Source organism: Sebastes fasciatus, chromosome 11, assembly GCF_043250625.1.
Source record: "Sebastes fasciatus isolate fSebFas1 chromosome 11, fSebFas1.pri, whole genome shotgun sequence".
In the NCBI taxonomy this organism is placed as follows: domain Eukaryota; kingdom Metazoa; phylum Chordata; class Actinopteri; order Perciformes; family Sebastidae; genus Sebastes; species Sebastes fasciatus.
Window position 1 is genome coordinate 29,552,906 of NC_133805.1, and position 23,231 is coordinate 29,576,136.

General features: G+C 40.3%; 1 protein-coding gene across 16 annotated transcripts in view; it reads left to right on the plus strand.

Moving 5' to 3' along the window:
• svilb (supervillin b) overlaps positions 1-23,231 on the plus strand; it is a 70,617-nt gene that overhangs the window by 39,397 nt on the left and 7,989 nt on the right. For 9 of the 16 annotated variants that reach the window (XM_074652171.1, XM_074652174.1, XM_074652163.1 and 6 more), the window contains 21 exons: positions 4,511-4,643; positions 5,560-5,616; positions 6,937-7,014; positions 7,545-7,692; positions 8,678-8,773; positions 9,839-9,919; positions 10,127-10,304; positions 10,384-10,562; positions 10,906-11,061; positions 12,285-12,421; positions 13,035-13,182; positions 13,325-13,470; positions 15,332-15,507; positions 15,793-15,940; positions 17,253-17,532; positions 18,310-18,461; positions 18,754-18,859; positions 20,271-20,478; positions 20,618-20,751; positions 22,080-22,238; positions 22,350-22,493. In XM_074652171.1, the coding sequence (XP_074508272.1) occupies positions 4,511-4,643; positions 5,560-5,616; positions 6,937-7,014; positions 7,545-7,692; positions 8,678-8,773; positions 9,839-9,919; positions 10,127-10,304; positions 10,384-10,562; positions 10,906-11,061; positions 12,285-12,421; positions 13,035-13,182; positions 13,325-13,470; positions 15,332-15,507; positions 15,793-15,940; positions 17,253-17,532; positions 18,310-18,461; positions 18,754-18,859; positions 20,271-20,478; positions 20,618-20,751; positions 22,080-22,238; positions 22,350-22,493 (3,044 nt within the window). The remainder of the gene's footprint in view (positions 1-4,510; positions 4,644-5,559; positions 5,617-6,936; positions 7,015-7,544; positions 7,693-8,677; positions 8,774-9,838; positions 9,920-10,126; positions 10,305-10,383; positions 10,563-10,905; positions 11,062-12,284; positions 12,422-13,034; positions 13,183-13,324; positions 13,471-15,331; positions 15,508-15,792; positions 15,941-17,252; positions 17,533-18,309; positions 18,462-18,753; positions 18,860-20,270; positions 20,479-20,617; positions 20,752-22,079; positions 22,239-22,349; positions 22,494-23,231) is intronic. The other 7 variants (XM_074652175.1, XM_074652167.1, XM_074652168.1 and 4 more) reach the window with 2 other exon arrangements.

The following is a 23,231-nucleotide window of genomic DNA, read 5'->3' on the forward strand; positions in this document are numbered from 1 at the left end:
ACAACCCAGTTGTCAGTTTTTTGTTGGCTGTCTAGATCAGAAAACAATCTGATTCAACAAGCCATTCAGAGCTGGCTCCCCTTCCCATGTCACATCCAGGCTCATTAGAATATACCGCCCACAGCTTGAGAACTACCTTTGCAAAGGTACCCTGTATTTTTCTCACAAGCCAATCAGAGCAAACTGGGCTTTTTCAGGAGGAAGTCTTAAAGAGACAGGCGCCAAAACGGAGCGTTCCAGAAAGAGGGTAAATACAGGGATATTCAGACAGTGTGAGAAAATGAATGTGTTTTTATGAACATAAAAGCATGTAAACATGTTCTAGTAGAAACCCAAAATACAAGTATGAACCTGAAAATGAGCACGATATGTCTCCTTTGAGGTTGTGAGCCCAACTGCCTGAGTTGCCAGGGGCTGAAACTAGCTGCCAAAAAACACTGATTTAACATCATTTCAGGATTACAGCACACTTTTCTGACACTGTGATTTGCAGTACAGGGCCCGTTTTAGTTTTATGTTATTTTATCTTACTGGGTGATTGACCAAATTTGGATATTGTAATGCTGCTCTGGAGTGTGATAGCAATATCCCAACCCCAGGGCTGCGGATCACTACGGGACCTAGGGAGTAGTTCGTTTTTAGTTGTCCCGGAAACAGGATGTTTTGGCAAAAAAAGCTGAATAATAATTATGTTTTACAGTATTTACTCTAAATGTAGCACAGTCTGTCTGTGCTACATTTTTCATTTTTGCATTTCTCATTCCCTGTCACATGTACGATTTTTTCCATTAACTACAATGTAAACCCATCCGCGGCAACAGTAAGCGCTCCGAGAAAGTGCGCCGGAAGTGACAGTGGTGACGTAGTTTAAAGAGTAAAACAGTCACACCGGGGTGGGAAGGGAGGTAAATGGGTCCAACAAACGCAAGGCTTTCATTCAGGAGGCCGCTGTTCGTGTTCCGTGTGTTAAGTTTCACTTTCACGTTACAATCAGCTGTTCTTTCGTGTCCCGTGTTCACAACATTCAGTGTCATTTTCACTGTACAAACGTAGTTTTAAGCCCAACCATGTAGTTCTTTCCGTAACCTAACTAGAGTGGTTTTGATGCCAAAGATAAAGTGATGGCAAGGGGCGCGACAAAGCGGCGGTATATGATGAGTTGGGATTAGAACATGTTGGTCATGTCTATGCAGGGGAACCAGTCCATCATCAAGACCTTTCAGCTAGGGCTGCAAATAACGATGATAAATCTGTTGATTATTTTCTTGATTTATCGCCTAGTTGTTTGGTCTATAAAAAATGGCAGACAAATGGTGAAAAATGTCGAACATTGTTTCCCAAAGCCCAAGACGACGTCCTCAACTGTCTTGTTTTGTCCTCTACTCAAAGATATACAGTTTACTGTCACAGAGGAGTAAAGAAACCAGAAAATATTCACGTTTAAGAAGCTGGAATCAGAGAACTTTGACTTTTTGTTTCTTGAAAAATGACTCAAACCGATTCATTAATCATCAAAATAGTTAGCAATTAATTTAATAGTTGACAACTAAGAGATTAATCGATTAATCCATGATCAAATACAGACCAAATTAAAGTTTCGGATTTAGTCATTTTTTTATGCTCGTCCATGCGCTCATCTCTTTGTCGCTCCCTCTCTCTGTCATTTTCTAACTTGTATCCGGCTATGTAAGGCTAAGTATAAGGATCCGGCTTATACAGTATGTGTGTTGGGAGGTTAAATAGAGAAAGAGAGGAAAACAAAACATACATTATTGGTGAGCAAGCATCTGAGTCTGCAAACAGACTAAGAGAAGACAACCTGTGTATTTGTATCTTCCTCTGGGCAGACTAATGGGGTGTGGAGAACAATTACGTTTGACATTACCCCCCACTCCTTGCTGGGAACAACATTGTCAAAAAAACAAACAGTTTGAGGTGCAAAAAAAAAGGATGAAAACTCTTGCTCTAATAAATTGTTAGTAAATGTCAAAGAATAAACATTGAGCCACAATTTTGCACAGACACTCAGCAGTCGTGAAAGATATGAGAGACATAATAGTAGAGGCAATTATTTATGTCAATAAGTATTAATTAACACGTGCATTGTCAGAACGTGGGATCAGTAGGGAACTACTCGTTACTTTCCTATTGCTATCACAAGTCTGCTGCAAATGGTCAAATAAGAATAGAGTCTCCACATATAAAGGCAAATCCAAAATAAAGGCATGGAGGGTAAAGGGCTCCTTAAAACCTACAGCCTAGCAAAGCTGGAGGCACAAATTAACCTTGATATCATTCACAAATCCAGGATCCAGGCGGAGCTCGGCCCTTTACAAGGTGAAAACTGAGAAGTCAGCAAAGATCAGACACTGAGCCAGTGCCTCATAAATTTGCAGCGTTTGACAAAATCAGGCAGAAGTCACCGTCGGCCCGTCCTCGCGGTATGTAGGTTTGAGAGAGATTCATTTTTAGCAACATTGTGTTTCTCCTCCCAGCCAGCGGAGAGCTGTGAGGACTGGAGGAGGAGTCCTCTGAGATTTAACAGATTCCTCCCAATGCCCTCATTTCTGCCCTGTCCACACTCACACAGATGATGACATACTTTCTTTTTACCCCTCAGCCATCCGTTATCAACGCTCACGTTTCGCTGGTTTGCAGAGCAGAAATCTCTGACCTGGTTTTTATACTCTTGAATGATTATTTTTTGTTTCATGGAAATAATGTAAAATGCAGAACCGTTTTTGTTCCCATTATTTGATTATTTTTTGATGAAAGGTTGATCACAATAATTGTCAGACCCTAAAATAAACTCTCATCGTAATGCTGAAGGTATTTTGTCCAGTTAGCATACATGTTAACAATTCAAGAGGTCCACACCCCATTACAGCAAAACACTATTTGCAGCCAGTTTGACAGTTTGGTTAAAATACACTGTTAGGTACATAACTGTCTATCCTGACTCCTTTTCCTTTTGGCATTCTACTAAATCAATGTGATGAGCTAAAAGATCTGCTGCTAAGTTTCAGCTTTGAACCTGCCTTGACCAGTATATTTTTTAGTGTATGAAATTGGCTTTAAAATAAGTAAAGTTATTGACTTCTTGTTAGGTACATTTGTTTTCTTTGTTCTGGTCTCACCTGTTGTTGTTAAGAATATTTTGTATTTTTGTTCATAACACGTTTGACTAATCAGACAGCACTATTTTACAGTTGCTCGGCTGGGAAAAACCTTTTCCATAGACTTCCACCTGTAATTAAAACATCATTGTAGTGCAGAATTTAAGCCTCTTAAAATCCAGTCCTCCCTCTTTTCCCCCTTAAATAGCTTTAAGGTTGGAAAAACATATGTATTTTTTTGAATCACCAGGCTGTGAGGAGATCATGCGTTCGGTCGTGTTTGAATCCGTCTGTCCACGGCTTATCTCAAATACTACTGAACGCATCAGCTCAATATTTTTTGTGCACATTTATGACTGTATGATCAAGGACCTTTCGTGGTTACGGTGATTCACACTTTTTGAAAAAATACTTTATTCACTTGTTTTATACCATCATTGACTGCTGACTCCTCACTCTCCTCTTAACCGGCCAGTCGGGGGGCAACAAGTGATCAACAACTGCTTTCCATGGCATTTCCGGCAATGTGCTAGGCTAAAAACAAGCCTTGCCTAGTCTGCTGCAGCTCACATTTTGACCTTTGCCGTGGCTCAAAAACTGACATCCATAGAAAAGTTTGGTCTCATTTTGAATCTGCATCTTAATCCCATACCCGGTATGTTATGTTCCACTAAAGTCTGACATGATACAAGATGAGTACATCCCTGTTTTTATTATCTTCACCACCATCTTGACTATAAGAGAGCCGGAAGGGACAACTGAGTGAGATTCAGTTCTAGTTTTTATCGTAGTTTAGTTTATTAGACATAATGACGTTACAGTAGATCATGCACAGCTACACAAATGTCAAGGATGACACAGTTAAGTTCACCCTATCTTACATTATCACATATATTTGATCAGGTTTTTCCAGCTCTTCATTGAAGCTATATGATGTTCACATTGAGTGGGATATTCAAACCCAAGACTCCATGTTTTATATTGCTGCACTGTTCCATCAAATAGAAATATCCTACAGTAGATGCCTCATCAATTACTGTATACATATTTCACCCGAAGAATAACTGTATTTGTTGTATTTCTTTCTTTCATTTGTTCTTTGTTACCTTAATGCAGAAAATGAGGAAGGGTGCCTACGGGCATTTCTTTTTCTTTCATTTTTTTTTTTTTAGAGGGCATCCAGCGCCCCCCAGAAGGTGGCGCCCTAGGCGACCTCCTACATGGCCTAAGTCTTAAGCAGGCCCTGTTGAGCAGTGATTGGAGTTTGTATTGCCTGACCCTCCGGTTGCTCTGCAGAGTTGAGATGTTATCAAGAATAGAAAATATGAATCAGGGTTGTTCATAAGTCTCCTACACTGCTCCTATTAAAACGTATTTCTTTTGTTTTCTATCAGAGTGGCTCTGCTGAAGAAGAGTGGCGAGGAGGACTGGAGGAACAGGATCAACAAGAAACAGGAAGTGGTTAAGGTGGTGTCCACCGAGGAGGAGGCTCAGCTATGGGAGACAGAGCAGACCTGCGAGACGAAGGTCAGTCTCATCTGCACAACAGCGTTCATAATGGATAACTCCAATCTTATTATATCACATTTATTGGAATCTTTTAAGAGTTGCTTGTGTTGTTTTTCTCCAATGGATGTCATTGTGAAGATGTATAGATCCCTGAAATGTCTGCAATACAGCTGATTATAATTTACCAAAACTAGTAGGAATGATGGCCAAAATGTAAATGAACTTTCTTCTTTTCAGCCTCTACTATAGACCTGCTACTGTGTTATCTTATTGGGAGCTTATGGAGATATTTTTGGGTAAAATTCTGGTTATAATGGTCGAGTAGCCAGAGTAAACATTTCACACACATTTCATCCCGCGTCCTTCATGGTTACCATGCCAGCTCCCGTCCCCGCTCTTTTAGCTAAGTGCTTCTTTCATTTCCTCCTTCAGTCCATCTGTTGTTTGAGCCTAGTGGTCCAGATCAGTGCAGCATCCATCCAGCCCCCCATAGGCTGTAAACCAGGAAGCATATGGGACAGTCTGCAGCCGGGGGGGGTGGGGGGGTGGTTTGGGAATAGATTCTCCTTTTTTTTTTTTTACAAGATTAGATTTGGGTAAGCTCCAAGCTAAGTTTCAATAATGACTTTAAAAGCTTATTTGACAGAAGATGAATGGTTCAAGAATATCTTATATGTATGTGTGTATATTGCTCCTCCACTGGTTTAAACAGCAGCTAGAACTGAATATATAAGCGCAAAGAACCTCCGATTTCAGAGTTCATCTACTTCACATTAGTATTCTGTTGGGTGAAACGGCCTGCTTAAACCCTGGATGGTAATCCTCCAGGCAGTCTCACCCTCTAAACCCATTACAGCAACAATGACCCCCCCATCCTCCCCCCCTCCCGTTCTCTCCCTCTGACCGAGAACTTCCCCTGTGTTTAACCCCTCAGGAGGAAGGGGTGGTCGTTCAAGAATACTCCGCTGTGTCTGTGTCTGAGCAGCTGTGGGTAAGACCCTAAACCAATCCGCTTCGTGTCGGACCTGTGTTGTCCAATCACAGCTTTGTGTGGACTTTGTGTGATTACTTCTCCTGAATCTGTGGGTCTTTTGGTACTCTTCAATACTCTTAGTCTGTAATGCTCCTGAAATGTTGGGATGGTGATTGGAAAGTTGCTCACGCTGGAACTTTTCCAAGCTTTCTTTAGCTTTTGGCCGATTCTGTCTTAAAGGGGCATTAAGTACTTCAAAGTAAAAGAAAGTTGAATCTGAATCAATTTCGTTTTGCCCTTTTTGGATAAACATCTTCAATTAAAACTGTTGTCCAATAATATAAATTCTACTTTCTCAAGTACCTCCTGGATGAGGTACTTCTCTGGCAAACATGTCATTCTGGGATGGCTTTAAATATTTACAGTTTCAGAAAAATTATATTTTTATACAAGAGTGAATACATATGAATATATAAATGTTTTCCAAGCACATTGATGCTGCTCTTAATTGCTTTTTTGACTTGAGAACAAAATGTCTTCAAGCTAAAAAAAAAAAAGGGAAGAAATTTCCAAAACCAAGAATACAGGTCAGACAGTACATATTTGGAAGACAGAGATAAATTAGATCAGCGTTTCAGTAGGTTACAGGATAAATGTGAGGGAAGGTTATGAAAGAAATATTCCTTTCTTCTTCATACTATCATGTTTATTTTTAGGGCATTTATTGTTGCTTTTTTCCCCTGTAAAATACTAGATTGTTTTAACTCGTAAAGTCTCTAAAGATTATTCAAATTAAATAATCTGAGCGGGTAAAAAATAATTGTCCCTTTCCTTGGTTGAAGCTCACACAGCACATAATATTATGTTGTGAACCATTGCTATAGATTATACTGTATAAATTATATATTACATTTTAAGACCAATTATTACTTAATGCACCTTTAAGCTGTGTACTCACTGCACCAGTAATTCAATATGCAACTTTTTGTGCCTGAGACAAGTTGTTCCTGTCTCATCTTACAAAGTACCAGAGGGGGAAAAGGGCATTTGCAGTTTGCTGCTTGTTAATAACAGTACAAATGTACATTCTTATTAATGGCCTTTAATGGTTTTAAGTGCCGTTTATGTTGAACTTGCTTCGTAGTACAGGCCTCTGGAGTCTGGAAGCTGCAGATTAGCGAGTAGTTTAACAGCAGTCATGTTGCATCCCATTTTCTGGCCTTCTCTCCTTTGCATCCCTCCCTTATCATCCTTCATCTGCACGCTCCACGTTTTTCCTCCTTATTGCCTCCTTTGCTTTCCTTTCTTTCACTTTTCCATCCACCTCTACATCCTCAGGAACCTGTCTTCTCCTCCACCTTTTCTCCTACTATCTCCCTTGGCCAAAAGTGTCAGTATATTGACCATCATAGTCAGGTAAGGACATGCACCTGGCACGCTCGAATGCGCTGCATGTAGTTTTATCTTTTCTGCTTGGTTTGCAGCTACTGGTGTGAAGGGCTCTTTGGGTGCTGTCGAGTTGTATTTGGTTGTGACTGCATGAGTACAACAACAGTGTATAGCCATCACTCCCACGCTGGAATAAAGTAGTTGATATAGGCTCGAAAAGACATGCACCGAGCACGCTTGAGTGCATCCAATCTCTTTATATCTGCTTGGTTTGATACTGTGACTACATGAATTATTGCTCCTGAGGGAAGCGTTGAGTCACATGAAGTTATGGTGAAGCTGCGTGAGAGGTGATGTTGACTCTTGGAAAGTAGATCCAGTGGTGTCTGGAAGCTTTTTGATTTGGCTCCATGATCTCGTTTTAAGTTTTAATGCAGCTCTTAAACGTGTAAAGAAAATAACTCCCAACATGACTTTAGCGGACGGTCAGCCTCATTGTGCAAGAGCTGGTACTTTAAAATCTTTTATAACTTTCTGATTTCCTCTTGTCTGTGCAGAAGGTGGGAGAGGAGATCGAGTCCCAGATGTCCATTGAGGAGAGAAAACAGATGATTTCAGTTCGTGAGGATGCCTGGAAGACAAAGGGCAAAGGAGCAGCCAATGACTCCACCCAATACACCGTGGCCGCCCGTATGGTCAAGAAAGGTCAGTGCACAGACCTGCTGCTATCCAGAGATGTGCACCATTTGAAAATGCCACTGGGCATGATTTTTATGCACAAATACACCCATCTTAAGGGCCTTCAAAATGCATGAAGACAACGTAGTAGAAGCGCTGCTGGGTCTTTGTGGTGGTCACATACAGGTGCCTTTGGTCCTTCAGGTGTGCTGTGCTTATTCAATCTTGTGAAGGGCTCATTGCATGGGTCGAATATGATCTAAAACAAGTACAAAATGCAAGTCTCCTTCGAAAATATCCAAAGCACAGTGTAGACTTTGAGTATTAGAGTATTTTACATGGCAATAATTGTTTAAAATGACCAACGCATTGCAACAGACATAGATCTTCATCAGGGTCATGCATTCAGCAGTAGCTTGCACACCTATATTGTGTTACGTGACATACAAAATGCACTTTCCCAAACCCTAACTCAGATACTTTAGATGAGGGTTTTTTTCCCAGTATTACAATGCCCAATGTGATTATTCGTGGAAAACTTTCTGTGCACACATGGAAGTGGGAATAAAAACTTAAGATTGTCCTCTGTCTCCTATCAAACAGCTCCTCTGTGCAGAAAAAAGCTGGATGCCCCAAAAGTAGCTTAACATCTTAGTAACAGAGGTTTAGGTCACATGAAATGATTTTTGTCTCTGATTGTTTTCTTGACGCTGCCATCTAGTGTTGCTAATGTGCGAAGTTCCCCAGTGTGTCCCCCAGAGTGCAGAATACGAGCATAACATTTAAACAAACAATGCCGTGTTTTTGTTGTGAAACTTGGAAATTAAGGGATTTTGTCTTTTTTTTTCTTTTGACAAATTGATGATATCTTTGGCAATTTCAGGTAATGATTTTACTCATGTTTTCATTTTGAATACAACATGACGAAATCGCCGCTGTAAATTGTGATATACTGTATACTATTTAAATGTAATGTACTATCTTGTGTGAATTTCTGTCTGTGTGTCCGCAGGCCTGGCCGCCTCCTCCTCAGTTATCAGTCCCATCCTGTCACCGGTCTCCACCAAACTCAAGAGCAGCATGCCTGCTATCACCAAACCACAAGAGGGTGAGACAGATCTGCAAGTGCTGTGTCATCGCTGCCTGCTCCTCTAAAGAAATCCCAGTCAGATGAGTTTATCAACCAGTGTTGTTTAAACCTGAATTGATTGGCTGATTTTCTCATTTGCCAGAAGTTAATAGTACTTTTATTATATACATATTATATATATATTAGGGCTGCCAATCGATTAAAATATTTAATCGCAATTGATCACATGATTGTCCATAGTTAATTGTGATTAATCGCACATTTTTTTTATCTGTTCAAAATGTACCTTAAAAGGCAGATTTGTCAAGTATTAAATACTCTTATCAACATAAGAGTAGACAAATATGCTGCTTTATGCAAATTTATGTATATATTTATTATTGGAAATCAATTAACAACACAAAACAATGACAAATATTGTCCAGAAACCCTCACAGGTACTGCATTTAGCATAAAAAATATGATGAAATCATAACTTGGCAAACTGCAGCCCAACAGGCAACAACAGCTGTCAGTGTGTCAGTGTGCTGACTTGACTATGACTTGCCCCAAACTGCATGTGATTATCATAAAGTGGTCATGTCTGTAAAGGGGAGACTTGTGGGTACCTATAGAACCCATTTACATTCACATATCTTGAGGTCAGAGGTCAAGGGACCCCTTTGAAAATGACCATCATCACCAAATTTTAGCGTAAATTTGGGCCGTTATTTAGCTTGAGCTCGGAACAACCTAAAAATCGCAAGTAGCGTTAATGCGTTAAAGAAATTTGTGGTGTTAAAACAAATTTGTGTTAACGCGTTATTATAGCGTTAACTTTGACAGCCCTAGTACGTTAGTATATACTGCATATATATATATATATATATGTGTGTGTGTGTGTGTGTATACATTAATATATACATATATTTACAAAAATCATTAAAACAAGTTCATAAAAAGTCACAAAAAAAACATTTTACAAATAGCTTAAATACCTAATAATTTAAAAATCACAATGAAAAAGACCCAATCTACATTTTTCAGTTGGTTAATTTAATCTTAGTAAGATTAGTAAGTAAGATTTCATTATTTCATTTATAGAAATTGAGGCCAGACCAGACATGGAGTCAGATAAGAAACTGGACAAGTTGGAGAGCTTCTTGGGACGTCTGAATAGCAAAGGTATGTACTACCTCACTGACTTTAAGCTTGTTAAGCGTTATTCATATCTATTAAGCAATCTCAAGAAACATCTTAATTTCCTTTAATTTGATGGGGGTTTGCTGAGCATGTTTTTCTGCTAATTTTGCTAATTCTACCCTTGTTGTGTTTATTATTATTGTGTTAGGCCCTAATGTATTTGCTCCTTTGTTTTCCCTCACTGATCAGTGGCAGGTCTGCAGGAAACCACCATAACAGTTACAGAGAAGGCCGTGAAGGAAGTGATGAAGCTGGATGACGAAATCTTCTCCAAGTTCTACCGACGCGTTGCTGAATTCCCACGCATGCCCACCAGGATCGAGATCAATGAGGATTTTGATGCCATCTTTGGTTCTCAGGGTCCCAAGTAAGAAAATAATAAAGCCTTTAGGTGATGGCTGAATTGAACTCATACACACCACTCATACACTTTCCTCGCTTTCCAGGTTGACTTCGGCCATGGTGCAGCATAAGCGGTCGGTGCGTCCGTCCAGGAACGTCCAGGCGTCCAGAAACCCTATGAAGATCCTGGCCGCCAGACAGGACATCAGACACGAGTACACCGAGCAGAGATTAAATGTAGCACAGCTGGAGGGCAAGAGGATGAAGGCTGAGAAGAGTGAGCGTAAGCATGGCGCTGCATGTTTTATCCGTGTGTGTGTTTGAGAAAGAGACAGAAAGACTCGATACAGTTCTGGCATCTCTGTCATGTTTGTGTGTTGTGTAAAAATCCCAGTGGAAACATTATCGTTGTTTACAGCCTACAAAACTACATCTCCACCTCTTTTTTTTTTATTTATCGGGTAAACAGTACTAATTGGAACGCAGCATCATATGACCCACTTCTGTAGCAGTGTTTACAGTAGGGGTTTAGTTTCTTTAAAGTTTAATGAAGCAGTTATGTTATTTTTTCTGCCCGTCTGTAGATCTATTTTTTTTTAAATAAAATGTGTACTCTCTTATTCCAGTGAATAAATCCTCTGAGTACTCCGACGCTGCTCTGGCAGGTCTGGCCAGTAAAGAAAACTTCAGCAGCGTGAGTCTGAGAAGTGTCAACATCTCCGAGCAGATGTCCAACAACAGCGCCGTGCCGTACAAGAACCTCATGCTGATGCAGGTCAAAGGTAAAAACCCTTTCTGACTGTGCTGAGCTGTATATATACAGTATATGAAGTTCCCTCCCTGCCGCTTCCTTTACATTCAGCGTTTAGACTGATGTTAAGCTTTAATTCAAACCTGGACTTATGCCAACAACATGCCCACTGACAATGTGGATATGATTACGCTAATTTACTATCTAGAATAGGCTAAACATGCAATTTAAAGGAATAGTTTGATATTTTTGGAAATGCCCATTAAACAACAAATAGTTATTTTACACTCCAGTTTTTGCACTGATTAAACAAACAAGATTAAAACACAATTAGTGAACTAGTGAACAGATTTTTTTTTTACCTTCAGACAGAGTTAGGCTAGCTGTTTCCGTCACTGTCCGCTCTTTGTGCTAAGCTAACTGGCTGCTGGCTTTATGTTTAAAGGACAGATACGCGCTAAAGGAACTGAAAGTTATAGAGACCTACAGACGCGTCACACTCTGAAAACCACGCCCATCGGAGGGGAATATTTTTATTTTAGCACCCTATGACTACCAGGGGTGCAGTTGATGACTAAAAATTATGACGGATGATGATGAATTTAGCTGTTAGCTAACTAGCTGTCAGTGTATCCCACCAGACAGCAGCTTGTAGGCATTTTTCTCTAGTTTGCTAGCAGACGGAATTGACAAGGAGGCACTATCACGTAATTCAAAGTCAATGGAGAGAGATGAATTGTTGTCCCGTCCGGTGTGGGCGGGCGGGACTTCGTTACACTCTGTCTCTATATGCCGAGCTTTGATGCAAATTTTCGTAGTGGCCAAATGGTGGTACTACAACTTCCGTGTCCATCACGTGATGCCATTGGCCCCAAAAATACTTTTTCACATAGACTTACATTGTGAAAGAGACGTCTGTAACTCAGCGAATATTTATGGGTAAATCAACTTCCCAGTACGAACAATTGAATAGTCCTTAGTTAAATCATTAGGTCCTAAAAGTTGTAAAATGCACTAATAGACAAATAACAGTTCATGTGAATGAGACCCAGGCAGAGGCTGGAGCGAGGGCTGGGAGGCGGAAGATCTACGAGTTGGGTACTTTATACTCAGAAGTCAAACTTTGTTGGCTTAAGGCGCCACTGTACAACTTTCATAGAAATGAATGGGAGCCCGCCTCCAACGCTGTATCCAGCTCTCTTTATACATCCATGCTACAACTCAGCAGATTAATAACTTGTTTTTTTTCCCCAGGTCGTCGTCACGTTCAGACCAGATTAGTGGAGCCGAGAGCGTCATCGCTGAACAGCGGCGACTGTTTCCTGTTGGTCACTCCAGAGCACTGCGTCGTCTGGATAGGAGAGTTCTCAAATGTCATCGAGAAGGCGAAGGTGAGCGCTGCGTTGAACCGGTATTATTAATCATCACAGACTGGGCCTCAAGAGTTTTGGTTTGGACGTCTAGAATCAAGGCTTCTGTTGTAATATTGGTGCTTGAACAAAGATGATTCATTGATGATTCTGCCTCTCATTTCCACTCACTGCACACACACACACACACACACACACACACACACTCACACACACACACTATTACACACTGGCACATATGCCCATCTGTGCTCCTCATCAAACACAGGCTTGCAGGCTACAGCTCTTCCATCTCCCCAAAGGATGTCTGTCTAGACACTTTGTAATAAACATTTGTTGTTGTTCTTCTCCGCCTCCTCATTCAGTGCTGTTTACTCTATTTATTATGATTTTATACACAAAAACCTTAACATGATTCAGCCAAGTCTCTTCACAGTAGCCTCACTTTGTCTTCAGTATCTGACTTGTTATAAGTTGTACCTTTACTCACATTTTGTGTATAAAAGTGAAGCAGGACGTTGTTGAGGTCAGTTCACCGTTCCTGGATTAATCAAGAGAAGTCACATTTCGTTGTTGTTTTCATCAACGTCATCACCTCTGTCACTAAAAACAGGTATTTGTTTCTTGCTTGTAGGCAGTAGATTTGGCCACCTTCATCCAGACAAAGAAGGACATGGGCTGCAGGGCGAACCAGGTGCAGACCATCGAGGAAGGGGTCAACCCACAGGGTCCAGATGCGCAGCAGTTTTGGACGATCCTCGGAGGACAGGCTGCTTACCAACGTAAGACACGAGCCCCTGATATTCAGATTTGACAAGAAAGTTTAGGTTGTCGCTCTCAAAAATTGCTAGCAGGCTGTTTTGATCATCTAACATTTTCTGATGCGTGTTACACTGATATATGTCTGTCTAATTGTGCTTATAGCGGCTGGTCCACCCGAGGATGACGAGCAGTTTGAGAACGCCATTGTGGAAACCAACTGTATCTTCAGACTGCTGGATGACAAACTGGTTCCTGATGATGACGAGTGGGGGAAAGTCCCTCGCAGCTCCCTGCTGGCGTCCACGGAGGTCAGTGGGATTTTCCACAAAAGCCTCTCATTTTGCTTTCTTGTTTTTATATTTGAATGGCAAGGATGTGCTGCCAGTGCAATAATGGTGCCTTTTAAAGGTGGAGTCAGTGATTCTGGAGAAAGATTGTTGATATTTGAATAACCCTTGAACGAATACCCCCCCTCCAGATTTACCCTCCCTTCTCGGCTCCCACTGCCTTTCCCTTTATACATCTCTGGCCTTTCCCCTCTCCTGTGCACAAACACCCCCTGATGCTGATTGGCTGGAATAGTATAGTGTTACTCAGTCCGAACCACTTTATTCGTCTCCCATTTACAGAACCATTTCTGCTCAAAGTTAAAAAAAAAAGGAGGCTGTTGTTAAAATGGGAATATGACGTATGACTATAGTAGAAGCTGCAATTCATACGTCATCCTCCATATTTGCAAAATCTGGTTGCCATGGTAATTAATTACGTCTGACTATTAACCGCTCCCCCATTCTCTGAGAAATAACGTTAACCAAAAACAGGAAGTAAAACTGGCTGGAGGGGGGCTTTAAGAAGGCGTGGGAACCCTGGCTAGTGGACCATGATGAAATATTCGCTGAATATGACAAAGGGTGTATTGGATTAGTATAGCTGACTCCACCTTTAACTGGCACCGTTCTGCTTTCAGTTGCCCTTTGACTGACCGTGGAAGCAGTTTTTCAGTTGTCATTAGCCTCATGACACCAGAACAATGCAGCATCACCACAGTTTGTAACTTTACATCACGCTATAATATAATTACGTTTAAGAGTCTCTGATGGTGACCTTTTCCTTTAAGGATCCAAGCTCTGAATAACAATATTTATAATATTTCAGAGTTTTTTAAGAGGAGCTCTGTGCTTCAAGCTGGTTTTAATTTGTTGCTTAGCAACAGCAAGTGCCATGGCGAGCACATCCTACATCCATCTGTGCACTGCTGCTGCTGCTGCTGCTGCTGCTGAGGAAATGAAATGGGTTCAGGACAGTGGTGCTAACACCAAGCAGTGCACTGCAATTACAATTCTTATTTTGCATATTAATGATGGAGAATCTCACAGTCTTTTCACTCTATTGTCATATTAGTTTAGTTTGTTGTCATTTGTGTTGTTTGTGGTTTTATGTAATATGCTGTCAGTTTTTGTGTTTTTATTAGGGCTGTCAATTAATTAAAATATTTCATCGTGGTTAATCGCATGATTGTCCATAGTTAATCGCGATTAATTGCAAATTAATCACACATTAATCTGTTCAAATTGTACCTTAAAGGGAGAGTTGTCAAGTATTTAATACTCTTATCAACATTGGAGTGGGCAAATATGCTGCTTTATGCAAATGTATGTATATATTTATTATTAGAAATCAATTAACAACACTAAACAATGACAGATATTGTCCAGAAACCCTCACAGATACTGCATTTAGCATAAAAAATATGCTCAAATCATAACATGGCAAACTCAAGCCCAACAGGCAACAACAGCTAGTATGACATGGTTGGTACCAATGGGTTCTTTAGGTTTTCTAGTTTCATGTAATACCAGAATCTTCACTCTAGCTTTAAAACAACCTAAAAATCACAAGTTGCATTAATGCGTTAAAGAAATGATTGATGTTAAAACAAATTTGTGTTATTGTGTTAACTTTGACGGCCCTAGTTTTTATATTTTACTATTTGTTTCTATTGTAGTAATGCTTAATATGGTATTACATACATCTACATATTACATACATGTAATATAGATGGGTCTTGTTTTAGAAACAACTTATGAATGAGCATTGTCCACAGCTGTTGGTTAACAAGGACAAAAGACTCAGCTATGTGCTCCCATTGTTTGTGTTTTTGTGCTGCAGGTGTTGGTGTTTGACTTTGGCAGTGAGGTGTACGTGTGGCACGGTAAAGAGGTGACTCTGGCCCAGAGGAAAGTGGCCTTCCAGCTCGCCAAACACCTTTGGAACGGGACGTTTGACTACAGCTGCTGTGACATTAACCCGCTGGACCCTGGAGGCTGCAACACACTCATACCCAGGTGGGGAACACACACACACACACACACTTGTTTTAATCCTTACAATAACATTTTATTGTCTTGCATTCATTTTCTGAAAGCTTACTCTGACATTAGCCATCTAAAAACAAACAGAGGACATTAAAAAATCATGAATATTTATAACTACACATGCATATTCACACACACATAAGAATTTAATGAGCATGGTCTGTCTTTATTTGAAGCTCTTTTTTTAGCATTTAGCATAGCATAAAGTTGACAACTTCTCTCCTTTTCTCTGTGTCTGTGTGCATTATTTGACAGGAAGGGCCAGGGCCGTCCTGATTGGGCGGTATTCGGCAGGCTGACAGAGCACAACGAGACGATCTTGTTCAAGGAGAAGTTCGTTGAGTGGACTGAAGCAAAGTCGCCGACACCAAAGGAAGTTGGCGAGCTCGTACCTGAGCAGAAGGTGCGAATCAAACACTTTTTTCATGAGGGTAATTGCGTTACTTACACAGGTCACACACATCAGAGAGTCTTTTTGTGTTTTATCTATCTCCCCATCTGTTTATTTATTGGACTGTGGCCTTTCACCTACAAAATGTCACTCAAAGATACTCAAAATGACTACAAAGAGACCAAAACAACTACAAAATGACTCAAAAGAACTACAAAGAGACTCAAAATGACTACAAAGAGACCAAAACAACTACAAAATGACTCAAAAGAACTACAAAGAGACTCAAAATGACCACAAAGAGACCAAAACAACTACAAAATGACTCAAAAGAACTACAAAGAGACCAAAAGAACTACAAAGAGACTCAAAATGACCACAAAGAGACCAAAAGAACTAAAAAGAGACTCAAAATGACCAAAAAGAGACTCCAAACGACCACAAAGAGACCAAACAACTACAAAAGGCTCAAAATGACCACAAAGAGACCAAAACAACTACAAAGAGACCAAAAAAACTACCAAGAGACCAAAATTACCACAACCAAAATGACTACAAAGAGACCAAAAGTACCACAGAGAGACCAAAATGACCACAAAGAGACTCAAAAGGACCACAAAGAGACCAAAATGACCAAAAAGAGACCAAAACGACAACAAAGAGATTCAAAACGGCTACAAAGAGACTCAAAATGTCCACAAAAAAGACTCAAAAGGACCACAAATCCTTTCTACTTCCGGGGCCGGAGCAAACAGCAACCTTTCCAGCTGCTCCGATGTTGTTGACGTCTTTTTTTCTATTTTGTGCTCTTCCTGCCTCACCAGGGCAGGTCTAGCGTGTTTGTATAGTTATATCCTATGGATATGGTTACTTCTTCCTTGAATTTCCCTCGGGATCAATAAAGTTACATCTATCTATCTATCTATCTATCTATCTATCTATCTATCTATCTATCTATCTATCTATCTATCTATCTATCTATCTATCTATCACAAAGAGACTCAAAACAACAACAAAAAGAGGCTTATCAACAATCTGTGTGTAGGAGAGGTGGAGGGGCCTTTTGCATGTCTGTGCCCAGGGGCCCCCTTGTCTCATAATCCGCCCATGACTGGCTCACACTCAATCTCAGTTAACGTTGTCAGAAATAGTTGGTTACCAACTCGGACCCAAACAAGAAAAAGAGAGCATATGCTTTTGAGTGGATGCTGAGCGCATGTGTTACCTCTGACAACTGAAATATTAATAAAAGTGGCTTATTCTATCTGTTAGATCAGGCTGGCAGTTCTTATTATCACTTCTTTAAATTAACTTTAACCATTAGGAAGCCCCGGGGCGAGAATGCCGGCCTTACGACGCCACCCTGATGTTGCCCATCCTCCAGTCGTCCATTTCCACCATCGTGGATGGGATAAATGTCGGCCGTGGCCACGGCCCGGTGGAGACCGAGGACCACATGAGGATGCAGGAGATCAGCACTGCGTCAGTGGACGTCTGGCACATCCTGGAGTTCGACTACAGCCGTCTGCCACGCCAGAGCATCGGCCAGTTCCACGAGGGAGACGCCTATGTGGTCAAGTGGAAGTACATGATCAACACCTCAGGTTGGTCACTGTGGATTCAAACACCTGTGATGCAAATTAAAACCTCTATAAAACAGGGGGGAAAAAATGTCAAATCAAAACATCATACTTAACATGTTCAAATTAATTAATGAGCACCAAGTTTTGGAGTTCTAATTAATCCTGTTTTTTGCCACTTTGTGTGACAGTTTTCAAAACAAATTTACAAAAACTGAACAAAGAGTAAAACAAAGCAGCAAGCTATGAAAAATAAATTACTTAAATCAATTAAATAAAATTAAATAATTAAATAAATAAATTACACAAAGATGGATAGAAAAAACAGACAAAGAATCAAATCAAGTATAAATAAAGTGGAAAAAAAGAATCAAAGATGACAATTACTCACTGCAAAAACAAAATGTCCAAAGACTTTGAAAATAGATGGTTTTGACTAGAAATTTAAAGCGGTCCTGCAGCGGTTTGACTTTTGAAAACTAGAGCCAATGAAAATGTGGGACTTCGTCTCAATATCTGGGACAAGGTGTGACAAGGGATAAAAATGCTGTGTAGTCCCTCGTAAAGTGGGACACCTGGTCACCCTAATAAGAAGTACTGGCACTTATTGTTTTCCACTTCAATCACTGTATCTAAATGTATTGTCATTAATTGTGGAATGGCGTATGACCCTGGTAAACTAGTAACTCCAAATACTGGAATGAGCTGCACCATTTTTAAAAGCTTCAAGAACATTACTATTATTATTGACAATTAAGAATAGTTTGTTGATTCTTTCTTTGTCATGTATATGTGTCCCAGTTGGTCGTAGGCAGAACCCCGAGGCGAGGAGTAGCGGGCCGGGGAAGGAGAAGTGCTGCTACTTCTTCTGGCAGGGTCGAAACTCCACCGTCAGCGAGAAAGGAACGTCAGCGCTGATGACGGTGGAGCTGGACGAGGAACGAGGGGCGCAGGTACATGAGACGAGGCTTCTCACCAGCCAAATAATCAAAAACAGAAACTCTTGCACACCAGATAACCCTCGTATTAAGCACTGAGTGAGGGGAAAACCACCTTATTTTATGGTAATGCTGATTTTGTGACATCATAATTTAATGAATGATATTCAGATGTTTCCTGATTTCGGTTTCTTGCAATACGTTCTCCAGATTCCTGCTTACCTACAAGTATGCTGTATATAGTCATTAAAATAGTGTTTTGTTTGCATTGTTTTCATAGCTGGTTTCCTGTGTCTGTGTGTTACAGGTTCAGGTGCAGCAAGGAAAGGAGCCTCCATGTTTCCTGCAGTGCTTCAACGGAGGGATGATCGTCCACGCTGGCAAGAGGGAGGAGGAGGAGGAGAACACTCAGAGTAAACATTTTAACATTTCTGCTTTTTATTCTAGTTATTTATCTAATGCCATTCCTGACATTTTTGTCTGCAAGGAACAGTGATTGTTCAATGCCTTAGTGATGCAGATAATTTACTATTTTACCAGGAAAATAAGTTTTATTGTATGCCAACAGTACTTTGTTTTTCCTGCATGTTCTTTAAAGTCAGGCAGCAGTTTAAAACTAAACGTTTATTACGATAAAACATCAACCGCTGAAGATTCCCATCTTTGTGCCGAAATATTTCAAGTGACAATTTCTGAAATGCAAAGCAATATATGGTATGTTTAGCAATAATCCAACTCTTGAGTGGGTGCTTATTTCACCTTTTCTTGATAGTTAAAAGACTTGAGATTTGTTTATAATTTCAAAATGAAAATCATCATCAATTGAAAAAAATTATGGTATGAAAGTAAAGGAGGTACATTGTTATTATTATGAGATATTATGATGTAATTTACTAAATAAACATTTGTTTTTTGTTAGTTTTACAGTATGTATATTAGGGCTGACCCGAATGCATCGAAGCTACCGACAGTTACCATGGTAATCAACCTCCAAATCAGTATTCAAATGCTTTGTTTTTAAAAAACTATTTATATATATATATATATATATATATATATATATATATTATAAAACTATATTTAATAATAATGTATAAATCCCAAAATGGCCTTGAAATAAGGAATAATCCCACAACATTATTCATATTCACCATTAATTATTATTTGTTATCTCAGACGGATATCGCTGTTTGTTGTGTGTAGAAATGCGTGTGCGCACAACTAAATGAAATTGTTATTTTTTAAGTTTGATTATTATTTAAGATATAAACAGTTACAGTATATTCATTATAGCCTTCCCTCTCTGCTCAACAGCCTCATCCTGCATTAAAAAGTACGCAATTAAAACAACCAAAGAGCTAATAGAACAACGGCCAAGGGTCAAGGGAGAAGAAAACTCTGTATTTGTCAAAAAAAAAGCTTATTAAGTATGAATGATTGTTAAAAATTCAAAAAATACATAATACATACAAGAATTATATTAAAAGTTTCAAAAAATGACAGGAAAATTCATCTCTGATGTGATATTCACAGGAAATAATCTGCTCAAAATTCATCCAAATATCTAATTTTACACAAGCTTCCTGCAGTTACTGTCAGTGTTTGGGTTAATTGTACAGTTCATCAGTTTGTTCTGTACTGCTATTGTTATTGTTATTGTTATGCATTGAATATAATATGAAATATCCATAAAATATGTCACTTAGACAGGGATTGTGAGTTTACTCAATGATAGAAAAGGGGTCCCTTAAGGAACCACTTTGGGAACCACTGTGTGTGTTTTTTGGAATACTGAGTGATAAATTCACGTTTGTCTGTGCCCAGGTGAGTGGCGTCTGTACTGTGTGCGGGGCGAGGTGCCGGTGGAGGGCCACCTTCTGGAGGTGGCGTGTCACTGCAGCAGCCTGCGCTCCAGAGCCTCCATGATCCTGCTCAACATCAACAAGGCCATCATCTACCTGTGGAACGGCTGCAAGACGCAGCTCCACACTCGCAGTGTGGGGAACACGGCAGCGCTCAAGATCAAAGAACAGTGAGTTTTTTATAAGGAATGACTTTCAAGATGCTATTCAATACATCAACACTGATTCAAATCCTTACAACAGGTCAGTGGTATGGGTGTTGTGGGGGTTTTTGGTTGCTTTGAAACATGAATTGTGTTTCCCTCTCAGGTGTCCTCTGGAGGCGGGTCTCCACAGCAGCAGTAACGTGACCATCCATGAGTGTGATGAAGGAATGGAGCCTCTGGGCTTCTGGGAGGCACTGGGGAGAAAAGACAGGAAGGCCTACGACTGCATGCTGCAAGGTACAGGCTGACCTTGTGCTTTGGTTACTTAAAGTAGCAATAGACAAGTTTTTTGCTTTTACTTACATGATGAAGTAAATGTTGATTGCTCGATGTTATGGCTGTAGAATAATGACAAAAAAAAATCTTCAAAATTAACAGGAGTTACAATTCAAGTGTAAACCTTTTTAATGCAGCAACAAACTGGTCAAAACGTAAAACAGGAATGAAAATTCCAGTATAAAATGTATATAGTATGTAAACATAGAATTGAATAGATCGGCCCCATTGTAACCAATACCTGATCCAGCTATTTCAGTAGCTAAGTCAGTATTGGCCCGATATCCGATCCGGTATCATTGCATCCTTAATAATACTACTTTGATGGAATGCTGTCTGTTTCCACTTTAATGATATACTCTTGTAGATCTACTCTCACCTCAGACACAGCTACTACTATTTTTTTTGACAGAAATCGGAGGGATCATATATTTTGGCACTTAATAGTTTTTAATGGTAGTTTCCTTTATAACAGTTTTTTTTCTTAAATGTAACAGTAAAAGCCAGAGGTCTCAAATCCATCATAGTTTAAAGTTACTATGAGGAACTTTTAACCGGTTGTTAAACAGTCTCAATGTAACACTGATGCCTCTATATGACCTACGTAAGTAAACAAGACCGACACCGGGTTGGATTCCGATGAAATCATGCAGGTTCACCAGAAACTCCCTCAGCTCAGAGTCCAGCGGGGCCTCCAGCAGCGACCAGCCCACCACGGAGAGACCCAGATCCGGCTTCGCTGCCTCTTTGACCTGCAGTCGGAGCTCCAGCCGGAGGTGGAGAGATCCGCGCCCGGCAGCAGTGGTGCTCCTCCGGCCAGGAGCAGAGCTTTGCCTCACTGGGAGCCAACACCGACACCACACTGCTGGAGGCCTAGGCCATATTGCTGGGCCTGCTGGAGGGAAGGGAGGCATGGGAGAAACAGAACCAGGACTGAGCGGGGCAGACTGTCAGATCCTGCTGCAGTAAAATGAGAGGTTCTCTAAAGGGACTCTGGTGCTCTGAAACAGTACTGCTTTTGTCCACAGGGATCGCCAAAGTCAACACAAAATGAAAGTTCCTCTTAATTACTTTAATGGACAAACACTTTGCCCTAAAAATAATATTGTATAAAGTTAACAAACTTGATTTATTTAAATCAGACAATATGTGATCAACAAATAAACAAGACCAAGACAAAAGGTATAAAGTCTTGAGGAGCAATACACAGCTCTGAACCTCGGTGCTACATTGTCCTGTGAAACTTGGAGGAATTATTTATCTTGTTGGTTTCTGATTTTCTTTTTCAGATCCAGGTAAATTCAACTTCACCCCACGGCTTTTCCAGCTGAGCAGCACATCTGGAGACTTTGTGGCGAATGAGTTCTTCCACCCGTCCAGAGCTCCAGACCTGGTCAGCTCACTGCCCTTCCTGCAGGAAGACCTGTACAACGCACCACAACAACCTGGTGAGGCTTGTTATTTGCTTTGAATTAGTCAGCTTGTGCGGGCTGGCTGGATACATGTCTTACTGTATTCTGACAGATATCATATAGTGATATAATCTCTCTCCCTGACAGCATTGTTCCTGGTGGATAACTTCCACGAGGTTTACCTGTGGCAGGGCTGGTGGCCTCAGGACAGCGAGAGCACCGGCTCGGCTCGCATCCGCTGGGATGCAGATAGGAAGTGTGCGATGGAGACGGTGCTGCAGTACTGCAAAGGTAAGAAAGGACGACAGTCAATAAAGAAATGCTTTAGTGAATGACTGGTGACAGCTGCACTAATATATTATCAAAATATTATACTATTAGAAATCCTTGCCTCTGATGAACACCCAAAAATACACCAATTTTCCATGTTGCCACTTTGTTTTTTAAAATGCCGGTACGCCATGAAGTAATGAATTAAAAGTTTCAGGAAAGATAATTCAGATTTTGGCACAATTTTGACAAAAAAATATTGTTTTGGCAAGTGTTTTGGTGAAAAGCTAATTTTTTATTCACTGTCACTTTACCAGAGCGTTCACAATTTATCACAAATACTCTCCTCTCGTATTCATACCCAGCCATTTATCTCTACCTGGATATATTCAATATTAATATTAATATTTCCTTTATTTAACCAGGTAAAAAGTCATTGAGATTAAAATCTCTTTTCCAAGAGTGACCTGGCCATAAGGGCAGCACAGACATTGTTATAACAATAAAAACTAACAATACAAGCAGACAAATACAACTGTCCCACACCACAAGTGAAACGAGCATGACATCCAGATTGTATGCAACACAGAAACAACTAAAAACAGGTAAATCTCAATATGATTCAGTGAGAAATTCAAGAGCAATCACATCGACCTAGAGAGCCACTTTCTCAATCCTTTAGGATATAAATTCCCCCGTACAGTAGTAATCAGCTCTGACAAATTCAGGTCCTTCTGTATATTATTCCAGGAAGAAGGA